Source organism: Vipera ursinii (assembly GCF_947247035.1).
Source record: "Vipera ursinii genome assembly, chromosome: 1".
Taxonomy (NCBI): domain Eukaryota; kingdom Metazoa; phylum Chordata; class Lepidosauria; order Squamata; family Viperidae; genus Vipera; species Vipera ursinii.
In genome coordinates this window covers 123,271,520-123,286,421 of record NC_139512.1, presented here as the reverse complement: position 1 = coordinate 123,286,421, position 14,902 = coordinate 123,271,520, and the positions used below count along the sequence as shown (strand labels likewise).

The 14,902-nt window shown below is 40.4% G+C and overlaps 1 protein-coding gene and 1 long non-coding RNA gene across 2 annotated transcripts in view; one reads left to right on the top strand and one right to left on the bottom strand.

Annotated features, from left to right (window-relative positions):
* Nucleotides 1–14,902, top strand: part of LOC310632618 — a 378,391-nt gene that overhangs the window by 263,323 nt on the left and 100,166 nt on the right. The window lies entirely within an intron of this gene.
* Nucleotides 1–14,902, bottom strand: part of IGFBP5 (insulin like growth factor binding protein 5) — a 42,316-nt gene that overhangs the window by 6,230 nt on the left and 21,184 nt on the right. The window contains exons 2-3 of the mRNA XM_083348209.1: nt 2,520–2,749; nt 549–668 (exon numbers count right to left, since the gene is read on the bottom strand). Of these exons, the coding sequence (XP_083204335.1) occupies nt 549–668; nt 2,520–2,749 (350 nt within the window). The remainder of the gene's footprint in view (nt 1–548; nt 669–2,519; nt 2,750–14,902) is intronic.

Sequence of the window (14,902 nt, the reverse complement as noted above, 5' to 3'; positions counted from 1 at the left end):
GAAAGGATCAACAGTGAGAAGGAGGATAGCTGGGCTGCCCTTTCTAACACCTGATTCATCTTGCATGGAATTAATCTGAATATCATCAAGCTGTCAGGAAAGGAGGACAGAAATATAAATCCAACTTAGCTCAGCAGGACTGATCTTACAGAATATTCCCCCACTGTCAGAAATTCAATTATTCGGGATGTAGGGGAAGGCTATGCGATGCACCCCTGAGGTGGTGATTAGCCTACCCTCTAACACAGGAGGAAAAATATCCTGTCTGGAACTATGTCATATACAACATTTGCAGTGATTCTGGATCTAAATTGTAGCCTTCCTCACCTAGTTTTTAGGGCTTCTGTAGCCTTCCCACAACTGAACAAATTTAATTTCTGTCTCAGTTATGGCCTGTGATTCAAAAGTGGTAGGACAAGAGGTTTCCCATTGACAGAAACCCAGTTCTGGTGCCTGGACCGACAACGGAAAAAATGTTGCAGATTTATCCCTGCTCCTTATCTGCAAAACATACATTTTTTTATTTTGAATCCAACAGGAAATAATACCTGTTTCCTTTTATAGAAACCTTTCCTGTCACAGTTGGGCAGATGAACAGCTCGAGGGATCATTCGCTGACTAGATTTGAGCTCCTGTAACGATGCCTCCATTTGCCGACGGCAAGGGCCCTGAAGAAAGAGAAGCAACCACAGAAAAGTTGGTTAAGGAATACTAAGACAATCAAGGGTAAAGTGGATGAACACAGAGCTTCTGACTTGGGGTCAGATTAATGAGAGCAGGGGTCTTCAAAGTTGGTCCTTTTATGACTTCTTGACTTCAACTCCCAGAATTCCTCAGCCAGCCTGGCTGAGGAATTCTGGGAGTTGAAGTCCACAAGTCATAAAAGAACCAAGTTTGAAGACCCCCTAAACTATAGTATACTCCGAGGGACACCAATTTTGACAATGGTTCAATTTATTGAGTGTGAGGGCTAATATTGTTATTTATTTAAAGACATTGGCCACCCAATGTCAGTGGACTCCAGGCCACTTTTTACAAAGCTAAATCCAATAAACAACAAAATAAATAAAACAAAACAGAGGGCATTGAAGAAATAATAAATCTCAGGCTTGGGACAAAGTCAGATTTCTAAAGCTTTCCAGAACCCCAAGAAAGAGGATGCCATCTTTATCTGGGAGGCTAGGGGAGTTCTGTTTGAGGGCTACAACAGACAGGACAGGCTTCCTAAGTCTGGATCCAAACAATTTTCTCTGAATGAAAGTCCAAATTGAGTTCACATTTCAGCAGTTTTAGCAGGAACAAAATTACAGAAACTTTCTGATGGTGCCTGTCCAGATCATAGAAAGGTTACTGGAGAAAGCAAGAGAGAAAGCAAGCTTTTTGATTGATTTGGGTCTGTAAAACAGAAATTTTTTGATCTGAAATTTGGCAGGTCTGATAACCTCATAGAAATTTGAAAATGCATTGTTCGTTTGGAAAACATGTGTAGTGCCATTTAGAACCCTGGTTGGTTTCTCAACTTAAGCCAACTGAAACAATGCAAGCAAATTGACAAAAATGAAAATAAACCCCACACAAAACACTCCTGTGTTTTTGATAAAAACATCAGGAGAAAATGGAATCATGGCTGATTCATGTGTAACTTGTTGACAAGGGCCACACCCATGTCCTTTCCAAGCCATGAGTTTCCTATCTTGTATATGCATCCTGTACTTTTTCTCTCTAAATACAATAACTTGCATTTGTCCTTGTTAACAGACATCATGCTCTTCTCAGTCCAGTCTTCCTACCTAACCAAATTAGACTGAAATTTTGTTCTGACATTCTGGTATTGGCCGAAATATTGCTTCTGATATATTAGTCAGGCCTCCCAATGTTATCATCCAGAAAGCTGATAAGCAGCTCACCAATCCTATTACTTATTTATTTATTTTATCCAGCCCGTATTATTTTTATAAATAACTCAAGGTATCAAACACACACAATACTCCTTCCTCCTCCCATTTTCCCCACAACAACCACCACTATCCCAAAGTCACCCAGTTGCCTTTTATATCTAAGGTTGGACAAGAATTCACAGTCTCCTGGTTTCTAGCCTGGAGTCTTAACCATTAGACCAAATTGGCACTTATCCAGGTTATTAATGAAAATTTTGAACCATACTGCCCTGAAAACATGTTCATGTTGAGCAGGGCTTTTTTTGTCATAGAACGCTCAGAACGGAGTTCCGGCACCTTTTTTGGATGGAACCTTGTAGGGTAGGCAAGTGGGCTGTATAACATGTGTGAGTTCCGGCACCTTTTTCTTTTACAAAAAAAGCACTGATGTTGAGCCTTTAAGGCTGTCTCGCTGGATGTCCACCAGCTCTAATGTTTGCCTCATACCATTCCAAGCTCTTCTTGGTAATGGCCTCCACTCAAAGTAAAGGGAACAGGAACACGAGAGGGAGAAAAGCAATACTGAAAGATATAGAGAAAGGAAGGTATCTGTCTTAGAGGTCTAGGAAGAGCTGCTCTTACCAATTCGAATTCTGGTCTTAGCTCTGGAGCAGCAACTCGAGGGTGTGCAGTGTTTTCTGCCCCACCCACAATCTTCGATAAGGTCAACTTCTTCTTGCGGTCTTTCTTCACTGCTTCTGCCTTTAGCTCGGAGAAGCGCCCAAGCCCCTTATTTCTGTACATTTTGGATGAATAGGTCTCCTCAGCCATCTCAGAAGTGGTTGGTTCTTCATGCTCCCGGGATTCCCTTTCTGGATGGGAAAAAAAGAAAGAAGGAACATATTAAATCTGTATTTGGACTTGTCACCACGTTCATCAATGTGCTGGATGCCAAATGGTGGTCACATGATTTTGGAATAGTGCAGCTGTCATAAATATGCTGACTGCCAAGTGCCCTAATTTCGATCATGTGACTGTGGTGATGCTGCAACAGTTATAAGTGCAAGGATTGGTCATAAATCATTTTTTTTAGAACTGCTGTAACTTCAAACAGTGGCCTGAATGAATGAACTGGACCTCATTCAACTCCATAGATGAAGCCTCACAGACAGAGATTTATGCACCCAGCTTTGATAACATTTGTTTTGGGGGAGATTCTTTTCCTCCTACCCGTGCATTGTGAACCACTGAAATGCATCCATTTCTATAAGTGATACCTGTGCATTGTTAGTATGATGGACCCATTTTAATCATCAACTCTTTGTTTCTATCCTTGCCCACTTTAGTCCTAAAAAAAAGGAGGTGATGGTGGCAATGAGGGATCCTTACAGAACAGAACAGAATAGAATAACAGAATTCTAGACCAACCCCCTGCTCAGCCAGAAAAACCCTATACAATGTCAGACAAATGGTTGTCCAATCTCTTTTTAAAAACTTAAAAACATCCAGTGTTGGAGCATTCACAACTTCGGGAGGCAAGTTGTTCCACTGATGAGTTTTTATCCATTGCTTCTTGTCCTGCTTTCAGGTGCTTTGGAGCAGGGGTCCTCAATCTTGGCAACTTTAAGACCTGTGGATTTCAACTCCCAGAATTCCCCAGCCAGCATGTCTTAAAGCTGCCAAGGTTGGGGACCCCTGCTTTGGAGAATAGCTTGACTCCCTCTTCTTTGTGGCAACCCCTGAGATATTGGAACACTGCTATCATGTCGCCCCTCACCCTTCTCTTCATTAAACTTAGACATGCCCCATTCCAGCAACCGTTCCTTATATATTTTAGCCTCCAGTTTAAGGTGACCTTGAATCAGAACTGCCTTGCTAATTTGTAATAGGGATTCTTCCATTTTAAAGGCAAATTATGTGGGGGCAGGGCTGTTTCAGGGAAGAATTTTAATTATGATATTAAAGGCTAGAGTCCAGTACATAGCCTGCTGTGTGGTAGCCCCAGAGATGTCTATCAGCAAAGATGCAGGCATTTACTTTGTCTGTGTTGGATGGCTTGCTTTTGGTTGAAGGAGACAGTCCTTGCCCCTAGCACAAGTGAACTGTGCTAATGGCATCAGATGGCAACTAACATGTGGGATTGCTGCATTTTGCACCAAGCACAATTTCTCAGTTGTCTTTAAAGGCAGCACCATTTAAAAGTGTACTGCAATAGTCCAAACAAGTGGTGATGAGAGAGGGGATTACTACTGCATGGTCCTCCTTCAAGTAGGCCTACAGCTGGTGAACTAACTGAAGCCAGGCAAAGGCTATTCTGTCTGATCTATCAGTAACTGTGACCTTGGAAGACACCCCAGATCATGGATAGGTTCCCTTCAGGATTGTGCCACCCCATCAAGAGATCAGCCCTGGAGTGCCTGTCATATTTTGGCTTCAATGGACATTCCCCAGCTGAATTTACTATTAGCGAGAGCAATGATCATTTTTATCAACATTGTCTAGAAGTTATATTCTGACAAAGGGATTAAAAAAATTGGACCATCAGATTTTTTTAGGTCAATAATTATTTTTAGATCACTCAAGACAAGCCTGAAATGCAGGCGAATAGCAAATTTTTAACCATGGATCACATCTGAAAAAAGATACCCTCTCAAGTGTGTATTAGATAAAAATATGCAAGAGAGAGGGGGAGCATTTTAGTACTGGAAAAATATTTGCATTTAAAAACAAATGTGTGTGCAGAAATTCATATGTTAGGAAAAGTCTATGGAAAACTGCACTAATTTACATTTGTGTGTATGTATGTGTGTGTGTGTGTGTGTGTGAGAGAGAGAGAGAGAGAGAGAGAGAGAGAAAGAAAAAAAAGAGAGAGAGAGAGAGAGAGAAAGAGAAAGGAAGGGAAGAAGGAGGGAGGAAGGGAGGGAAAGTTAAATAATAAATCTGTGACAAATTAACTTGACAGAATCACCTGCCCCTGTTCTGACTTTGGTTTACTGGCTGGTCCAAGAAGTTTCCAAGCAGACAAATTGCTGATATCTGCCTCTTGCTAATCCTTAGTATTTGATCACTAAAAATACATTGCCACTTAAAAGGAATTTTCCTGAGTTTCATAGTCTAGCTGGCAGTCGTTTCTTGTCCAGGTATTTGTTCTATATATTTTTTTTCCCCAGAAAGCAATTCATGTTAGTGGTTTTCCACCTTGCTTTCGTGGCAGTGAAGTCAAAAGGAAAAATGCATCCTACCTCTTACATTTTGTACCTGATCCCTGCCAATATGATCTCTTTAATAGACAGTCATTTTCAGAGCTCCAGAGTAGTTTTTATATAGGAGCAACTTGGTGACAGCTATACTTAGCTAACTTATGACCTTTAATATGGCCCTTGAAACAAAAAAAGGGTTATTTTTGGTTCCCAATTTAAATGAATATTAACTCCCAGAGTCTATGGAATCTTGTACTGACCATTTCTACTACTAGAGCAGGGGAGAGGGGCAAGGGGAGCACAAGCTGGTAACAGGGAAGAACAGTAAAAATGTGGCTTTCTGTATCTATATATCTAAAGAGACTGGAGTTTTCTGAACACTCTCTACTCTCCAGTTTGCACTAAGCTTGTTGCTCATTCCCAAAAGAGCTTTCCTTCCATGCCCACATGACCAATGGGCATTTGATTTTTGGATCAGCCTTTCTCAGGCTGGTGCCTTCCAGATATGTGAGGATGCAACCTCCTTAATTCTGAGATGGTTGGCTAATCTGAATTTCCCTTCAGGCTGAGAATACTGGGATTTGCAATCCCAGTTTATTTCAAAAGTGCAGCCTGGAAAGCTTGCTAAGGTATCCAAGATGTGGAACCTGAAAATCTTTATGCTCTTGGTTTCAACGAGAGTATCTAAGTAGCTGTAGGGTGATCCAAATCAGTTACACATTTCTTACTGTACTCTTGAGAATTTACTATTTAATTCTAGGATACTGCTGGGGAAAATCCTAACAGGGAACAAGCCAGTTTTCAGCAGTTCAGGCTTAGCTATGGCCTGCCTTGAAGAAAGGTAAGTTGTCCAGCATTCTTGTTATCTTTTGGTAACAGCTAGCATTATAATACATTGTCCATTAAGTAGCCTTTAGAGCAGGGGTGTCAAACTCAATTTCATTGAGGGCCGCATCAGCATTGTGGTTGCCCTCAGGGGGCTGGGTGGGTATGGCCTGGGGGGGCGTGGCCTACTGGGTGGGTGTGGCTAGAGTGCATTTGGCCTACTGGGTGGGCATGGCCAGCTCTACATTGTTCGCATCAAGGGTGCCCATGGGGGCCTGGGCAGGAGTGGGACAGATCTGAGGGTCTCTGGCAGAAGGAGGGTCTCTGGGCCAGGGCCAAGGCAGTGGGGGCCGTTCCCTCACTGTTTCCAGGATGGTTTTGCGAGCCACATGAAACCACTTCGCGGGCCAGATCTGGCCCCCGGGCCTTGTGTTTGACATGTCTGCTTTAGAGACATCGTTTAATTCAACATACTGTATACTGATGGGCTAGAGGCCAGGAAAATATTTTACTAGTACAGAAGACACTTCGTTGACTACTAATCACAAAAGAGATGTTCCTTGATCATAATTGTTGTTACTGCAGTCTGGCATTTGTGTCATTTTCCCCTTCTTGTCTAACGCTGCGCTTTTATCAGAAGCAGCTTTATATGGAAATTTAGTAGGCACTTTTATAGGCACGGAGATAAAGTGGCCAAAGAATACATTGCCTGCTCTTCCTATACAACAGGTTGTTGGTAAAGGCACAAAAGGAGCAAAAATAGCATCAATACTTCCTAACCTCACCTAATTTTTAAAAAAGCAAATTTGACTATAGCCATCAAGGATAACATGCAGATTTTGTCTGAGTCTTTAAGATTATATCCCACCTCTTCTCCAGGAACTCAAGGAATCCTGAATGCAGGCCTCCCTTCATTTTATCTTCACTACAACCCTGTGAGGTAAAGGCAGGAAGTAGCCCAAAATCACCTCTAAAATTCCATGATGGGGAGCACGTTTGACCCTGGACCCCCTTGATCATAGGCTTATGCTTTGACAGCTATGCCACTAAAGTGCAGTACAATATGGGTGCAACTCATTTCTGTTGTTGCTGCTTCCAATGTCAATGTTGCCTCCTAGTCTTTGAAGTTTTCTTGGCAAGTTTTCATAAGTGCCTGCTTTCTAGGGCTGAGAGAGAGAGAATGACTGGCTCAAGGCCATCCAGCTGGCTTCATGCCTAAATTGAGACTAGAACTCACGTCTCCTGGTTTTTAGTCTGGTACCTTAACCACCTAAAATTAATTTGGATCCTTAAGCCACAGCATAGCTTCATGCTCCAAATATGCCTGCAGCTGTCCAGATTTTATTTTAGAGACAGAACTGAACCCAATTCAAGTTTAATCAACTCTGAGCACGCATCGGCAGTTTCTTTGCTGAGTGTTTCTTTTTAGGCTCAGCCGCCATTTTCTGAGATAAATCAAATGCTTAATGGAATCTCTCTCTCTCTCTCTCTCTCTCTCTCTCTCTCTCTCTCTCTCTCTCTGGTATGGCATGAGAGTACAGTGAGAAAGAAAGAAAGTAGATTTTGTGCAAAATTTCTTTCCCACGATAGATCCTTATCCTACATCCTGAAGAGGGCACCACAGGCATGCATAACAACCTGTGAAATATAATCTGGTTATAAATAAACTAGGTTATAAATTACTGGAAAATAAACTAGGTTATAAATTACTGAAAATATAAACAGTTTAAACCTGGAATCTGTCTGCAAGTCACAGCGGGGAAGCATTGGCCAACTTCTAATTCCTTTGCGGCCCTGGCATGGTGATACCAGCAGCCTCTGAGAAGAAAAACAAAACAAAACAAACCCAAGGTCTACTTCGGGAGGCATGATAGAGGGGTGATAATGGTCTGAATGGTCTCTAATTCATTTGATGGGTTTTAGTTTTACTTCTTTAAGACTAGCTCATAAGATCCTTGGCAGAGATTCTGGCTTTAAAACCCGGAAGATTTCAGAAGCCACCAAAAGGAAGGGGCGTGTGTGGGGAGAGAATCTGTGCTCCAGCATGTTGGAAACAAGGAAAGTCTTCCTGCGCATGCCTTTTGCATAAACATCTAAATGCTTTTATGAAAGCTGAATAGCAGTCGACGAAAGCAATTGCTTTTACTTCAGTTAGACCTCAGCCTCTGCTTATAAAAAGATACCCTGCCTCTGCACGTGGAAGTTCCATTTAGCCAGTGACAGATGTTGCCATCAGGGAAAGTCATGCAGGATACTGCAGCCACATCTTCTGTGGAAGCAATTTGAGGAGTAATGGTGGTTTGAGCTATGCTACTTTCTGTATATCTATACTCTCTCGGCCTTATTCTACCTTATTCAACAGCATAGGTAGACCTGGCCAGGTCCCTCTCCCAACTGGTTCAAAATTCTTGTTTTGAGGGGTAAAATAAAGCACCCACTTTTCCTCTTTCCTATCTTTAAACTACTTAGAAAGCAGGCTGGATATGCACAAGTATAATTTGCACGGTGTCCAGATTAGTTATTTAAAAACGTCTCCATACAATAGCGTCTTTTCCATACAAGCTAATTGTTTAAGATTTTTTTTTAAAAAAAACAACAAAGTAAGGAGGTTTGCTTAGGATGAGTAAAAAGATGAATCCCTGTAAACAGACTGGAAAGGATGACAAGGTTAAACTCTTTCCAACCACCTTTGCTTACTCTCTACCACTGCAAATGGTTTGAAGAAAGAAACAGACTCGTGGCCTTCCCAAGAAACTCTGAAAGTTCTAATGAGTTTTATACCAACTTAAACGTTGCATAGATTCATTGCAGCCAAGATGAATGTGAAGTAAACCAGTTGGTTTAAGATATGACATGGCTACAGTATTTATTTTGCTGAGATGGACATAGAATTAGTTCAGAATATGACTAGTGGGAGTTCCATTTTTTCCCCCCTGGGCAAAATAGCATCATTTAACAGGAGTTCCAGCATTTTTGCTATAAAGAAAGTTGGCTTTGGAGAAGGCTGGAGATTGGAAACCCAGATTAAGTTGAGGTGTAATTATAAGAATGTCTAAGCCTTGGTGGATCAAAACTAAACTTTAAAATTTTAGTCCAAAGGGGTATTTTGGGGGTGAGAGAAAGGATCAATTTAATCATAAGCCCACAACAGAAACACACAAAACTAATTTGCATAACATTGGTCTATGCTGATTTATGCCAACAAATGAAAGCATAGGGAGAAAAATAACCTAGTGATTTGTGTGCTTGCTTAGCCCATTGGCCAATTGCTAACTGCTAATACAGTAGGCTACTGAAAAACTCCCAGGCTTCATTTTATACCAGAGAGACAGCATAGTTATTACAAGCATATAAGTCCCCTTCAAACAGCAGACTATCTTAATGGACATAAATACTTACTAAGAAGACATTAATGGATAATTTAAAAAAAAAAAACAGGCTGTAAGGGCAGAGGCCACAGTGGTGGGATTCAAATATGTGAACAACCAGTTCTCTGTGTGGATGGAAGTCCATTCTGGGCCTGGGCAACAAAAAATTAGCTACCGGTTCTCCCGAACTGGTGCAAGCTGGCTGAATCCCACCACTGAGTGGCCATCTTTGTTTCCAATGATAATATTCAGAAATATGCTACTGATTAACCGGGTGGTAGTACTGTATATAGGGTGGAGGGGTTTTTTCTACTTTCAAGTCAGACTCTGACTCTTGGATAAGTCCCTACAGTTTTCTTGGCAAGATTTTGAAAGTGTTTTGCCATTGTCTGCTTCCTAGGGCTGAGAGAAAGTGACCAGCCCAAGATCACCCAGTTAGCCTTGTGTCTAAGACATGACTAAAGTTCACGGTATCCTGGTACTTTAACAATTACACCAAACTAGCTCTCATTATATAATAATCATACATAAAGATATAATTGAGTGGGTTTAATTACATGGGACAGATTGGAAGGGTAGGCCAGTGACAAAAATTGGGAAGAAATTGTGTAAGGAAGTGACCTAGCATAATATTACAAAGAGGAAGCTTGAGGGATACTTAGGTGAGGGTCACGCGATATGCTAAATCTGGGTTAGCAAAATACCAATGCTTTGTTCACGTAATATCCAGTGCCCAAACAAATAAACCATATTGTGGCATCAAGTAACTATCTAGTTCACTTACTTTATTAAAGCAGGGGTTAAGTTTCCATTTGGAAATGGGGTGAGAGAGGACGGAAGAAATCTCTGTTAAATAAAGTGTTTTGTGTTTTATAGATTCTGAAATCATTGCAAACATAAGGTAGCCAAGATCTTACCCTGCAACATTAGATTGGAAGTCATCTACGTTATTAGTTTTGTTGCTGGGCAGGTGCATATCCATGCCTGTGTGTTAGTAATCCCAAAATCAAATTTCAAGTCTGATCTTTCTTTGACAACTTGTCAGGGGGATGTGAGAGGGAGACCGAGAGAGACACAATCAGTCAAAGAGGCTACATTTTGGGCTGATCTCTCTGAAAAACTCTAGTCAAGCTTTGGTTTTAAAGCAAAACAAACAAACAAAAATCTGGCCAGGTGGCAGCCTTAAGCAGCAAACTGGTTAGACTGGTTGAACCGTAGCCAGAGAGCAATGCTTGGTGGTCTCCTCAACTTTAGAATTCCTTTCTGCCTGTTCCAGTGAGAATAAGAGGAAGGGGTTGAAAAGGGTGCGTGGAACTGACAGGGTGGAATGTTAGTTGGAATTCTGAAGGGCAGGGGTCTCTCCTGCTCTCCTCCCCCTGCCCAGAAACTTGGGTTCATCCAAAGATTATGTGTCCTCTGACTAGAATGAAGCACTAGGCTTACTTAGAGCCGTGGTGGTACAGTGGTTAGAATGCAGCACTATAGGCTAACTCACTGCTCACTGCCAGGAGTTCGATCCTGAGTGGCTCAAGGTTGACTCAGCCTTCCATCCTTCTGAGGTTGGTAGAAATGAGGACCCAGATTGTTGGGAGCAATATACTGACTTTGTAAACTGCTTAGAGAGTGTTGTAAAGCACTATGAAGTGGTATATAAGTCTAAGTGCTATTGCTATTGATAGAATTAGAATTCTGTACCCAAGCCAAACACACATTAATGCAGCTAAAAAATTTAAGTGTCCTCATCCTACCCCTACTGTAAGAACATGACATTTTCATTCTGGAGATATTTAGAGACAGGATAAGGAATTTGTCCCACTAGATACCAAAGAAAGGGACCCAGTACACAACAAAGAAATGCCTCCAAACAATAATCCTCATTCTTAAAAATCTTGAAACATCCCTATTAACGGTAGCAGAAGATAAATCAAGGACCCTTGTTGTTTCAGATTTTGTGCAAACCAACCACATGTGTAATTCTAGGAATTTGAATACAGATAAAATGGAAAATGACAATCCATCACTTATATTTTAAGATCAATATTTGGAATAAATACTCTTGAGCAGTCAATGTGCTTGTATTTTCAAAAGCATGTTAAAATTTGTTTTTAAGTTACCATGCCAGGGGCAAGATGACTGATAATGCTAGAAGATGAGGTATTTACAAGTTTCAGAGAATTGTAAAACCAGAGGCCATAGTAAAATATTACCCCTCTTTTGTCTGAAAACAAATATGGAAAATGAACATGGATTTTTAAACTGTATATACTATTAACATTCTTAATTGGATTCAAATCTTAGTTGGGATTATTCATGGATGCTTGACACTGTTTTAGAGTAGACACAAGAAGTAAAAGAGATAATATAAACATTTGAATTACATATTCAGGTATATCTTCTACAAAATAATTGGGTTTTTGGCTTTGATCAGCCTTTTTCAGCGAAAATGATGTACCGGTACTAATTTAAGATGTCTTTGATTCTCCTTAAAATACTAATCCTCTAGTAGCTATTGTTGAGCCAATAACTATGAGATAGAAAAAGCATGTCTAAATGCTTTGCTTATTTCTCATGGTCTGTGGCCAACCTACAAATAGCATCATCTACCAGTTGGATGCAATTTTAAGCTTTGTTTCATCTTTTACTTTCAAAGGGCAAATACTTTAGCTTATGAAGTCAGCACTTTCACCATTTTTTAAAATCAGCTTTCCAAGCGGATGGCCAAAGACTATATTGGTTGGGAATAACAAATGCTGTAGTCCAAGACATCTGGAGAAGAAAATCTAATTCAAAATGATTTTCAGGATCAAGAATTTGGAACAAAAGTTCTAGAAAATGCATTTGGCAAAGAGAAGAAAAAAGAAACATAGTAACAAAATATTTTCCAGTGTGAAGAAGTACAAAGATGATCTTGGAGAAAATAAGCTGCACCCATTGGTAGAACATAAGCTTTATCCTGGGAAAACAGGAATGCATGAGAAAGAAACTCAAGACTGGCCTGCCTTGAGTCTCTTTGGTATAAGAAGATAGGAAGGGGAAACACAATTTAGGCTTTCAAAATTCTTTTTAATATAGTTTGTATCAATAAAGTGGAGTTTCCCTCTTTCTTATGATTCTGTTTCCTGATCTGACCTACCTAAAAATGCTGATTGTAGCTTGATGACAGATACTGGGTTAAGAATGATAATCCTTTTTGCCTGCTACCACTGGGATTATTTTTTTTAAAGTTATAACCTTGAAATCAATGCATGTCAGTGATTGATAATAAACATGTTACCACATACATGATCATACTTTAAGCAAAGAGCAGAGTTTTTGGTTCACACTTTCCTGAAATACTTTATATCAAGTCAGTTGGCTTGCTCATATGTTATTTCTAGATATCATTTTCTATCTCATGCTTAACAGAAGCAGTGGATTGGAAGATCAGTCCAGCAGTTAAATTATTCATAAATTTTGTGTCTTGGTGGTAAACTTGCAGCCCCCTCTACCTTTCTTGCTTAATACATTCTCAACAAACTCTAAAAATATGGCTTTCAGCCCTAGAAATTCAAGATCCTACATCCTGGGAGACAAGGTGGTGAGTGAATCAGACTTTGGCTACAGAGTGAGCATAAAGCCTTTTTTTCCCCTTTTATGTAATGTGTGATACCTTATCATATGCAGGTTAAAAAAAGTTAAAGGCAACTACCACTGTGTATGTTTTGTGTGTTCCCTCTCATTCCACCACCACCCCAGCCAGCTGTAACTCTAGATATTTTGTGCCAAAATAAATTAATTGCTTGTGATACATTCAGACTTGCTGACCTCTGTAATCTTGCATTGTGCAGCCCCGATAACAATCACAAACTCAGCAATGTGCAAATAAATTTTACATTTTTTCACCAAATTGGGAGCAGCTGCTTGTGGAGATTGCATCGGGACACCAGTGCCTACTCCCCCAGCAGGCGGCTTCAACCCTACCATGATTGCAAAACCAAAACAGAAGCATACCCCTTTGCTTCTCCCCAGTGCATATAGATTCTTATAAACATCTTTCTAGGCTTGAAACAGACATGCCAGAGTAAAGGATCCCCGCTAGAGATGTCTCCCTCTCTCTCAGTGACTCCAGAGATGAAGGGTAGGTAGACATATTCTTTCACAATCTGCTCTGAGTTATGGTAACAAGAGAGGGATCTTTTTCCTTCGAAGATTCTCATTTGGGCTCCTAACCATGTGAGTGGTGAGTGAAAGCTGTTATCAGGTGACAGCTGTTGGTGCCCAGCTATCAAAGGGGATGGGGGAAGAGGGAGGTGGGGGGAAGGTTTAATCACAGTTTAGTTTCTAGAGATAAAGTATCTCTGCAAGAAACTGTATCCTTTGCTAATGCATTTTAGGTTTTCCTTTCTTGCCAGAAAAGCCACAGACTGGGAAGGTCCAGGGTACCAAGACAGAGATGCTATCTTAAAGAAAATTGTCTGGCCACCCGTCAAACACAAGGGATTGAAGGTGAAATACCTGGATTCTGCTTCTGTTTTGCCATGAACATGCTATGGGTTCAAAGCAGCCACTGCCACTGCCATGGCCTTGAGTGGTGGGGAGGGACCTCTGTAGCGATTTAAACAGGTTTGGTTAATAGCGGGGCGGGGGGGTGTCTACCTGGGAATTTTGGAGTTGTATAGTAGATCAATCAATCGATTGCCTCTGGGAAAAAAAACAGTGACAAACCACCTTTCTGTTGTCCTCAAGAAAAAACAAAGAAAGAGGGAGTTGCCCATGAAATCATCAGGTAGTGTACTTGGTTTAAAGGGTACTTTATCATGACTTAATCAAATAAGGCAGAAAACGTCAGAAAGCAAGAGGTAGGCTGGAATCTTTTCCCTCCATAATTACTTTGCAGCTACTTTTTAGAATATGAATTAATGGCTGAAAAGAGGGAAATACATACTTTGTCTATGATGCAACAATTAGGGGCCTATAGCCTTCTGCTAAGAATATATATACGTATATATAAATGCAACTGATTCAGGGTTGAATCTGTGCAATTCACACACATATAAAATCTCCGTTCATGGACTGAATTCACACAGATTTCACTAGTCTGCAAAGCATTCAGAATTTTGGATTCTGTACTGTTAGGGAGTAAGTGAACCTTCTCGGCATATTCCTCTCTCACTCCCTCCCTCCCCACAGTATAAACAGGGTGTACCTAAAGTCAGGCCCCAGAGACCATTCATTATATAAATAATATTAAATATTTAACTTTGTTGCCCTTTCTTTCTAGATACTGGCTTTCTTGTTTTCCACATGATTTTTGAACATCACTAAGTACAGTAACATTTCCTCTGAAGTATTTTTCTGAAAAGAAATACTAATAAAATAGAGTATAGAGTATGGAGTATAGAGTATCACCTATATGTATAAATAAATAAAACATATTATGATTAGCCTACAGGGTCTGATTTTTATTACATTCTATTTACACACATACATACACTCAGCTTCTTCCTAATTTGTTTATTTATATTTGAATACCGAGGGCTGCTAATAAAATATACATTGACTCTTTCCTCTCTCTCTCTCTCTCTCTCTCTCTCTCTCTCTCTCTCTCTCTCTCTCTCTCTCTCTCTCTCTCTCTCTTCTCTTTCTCTCTCTC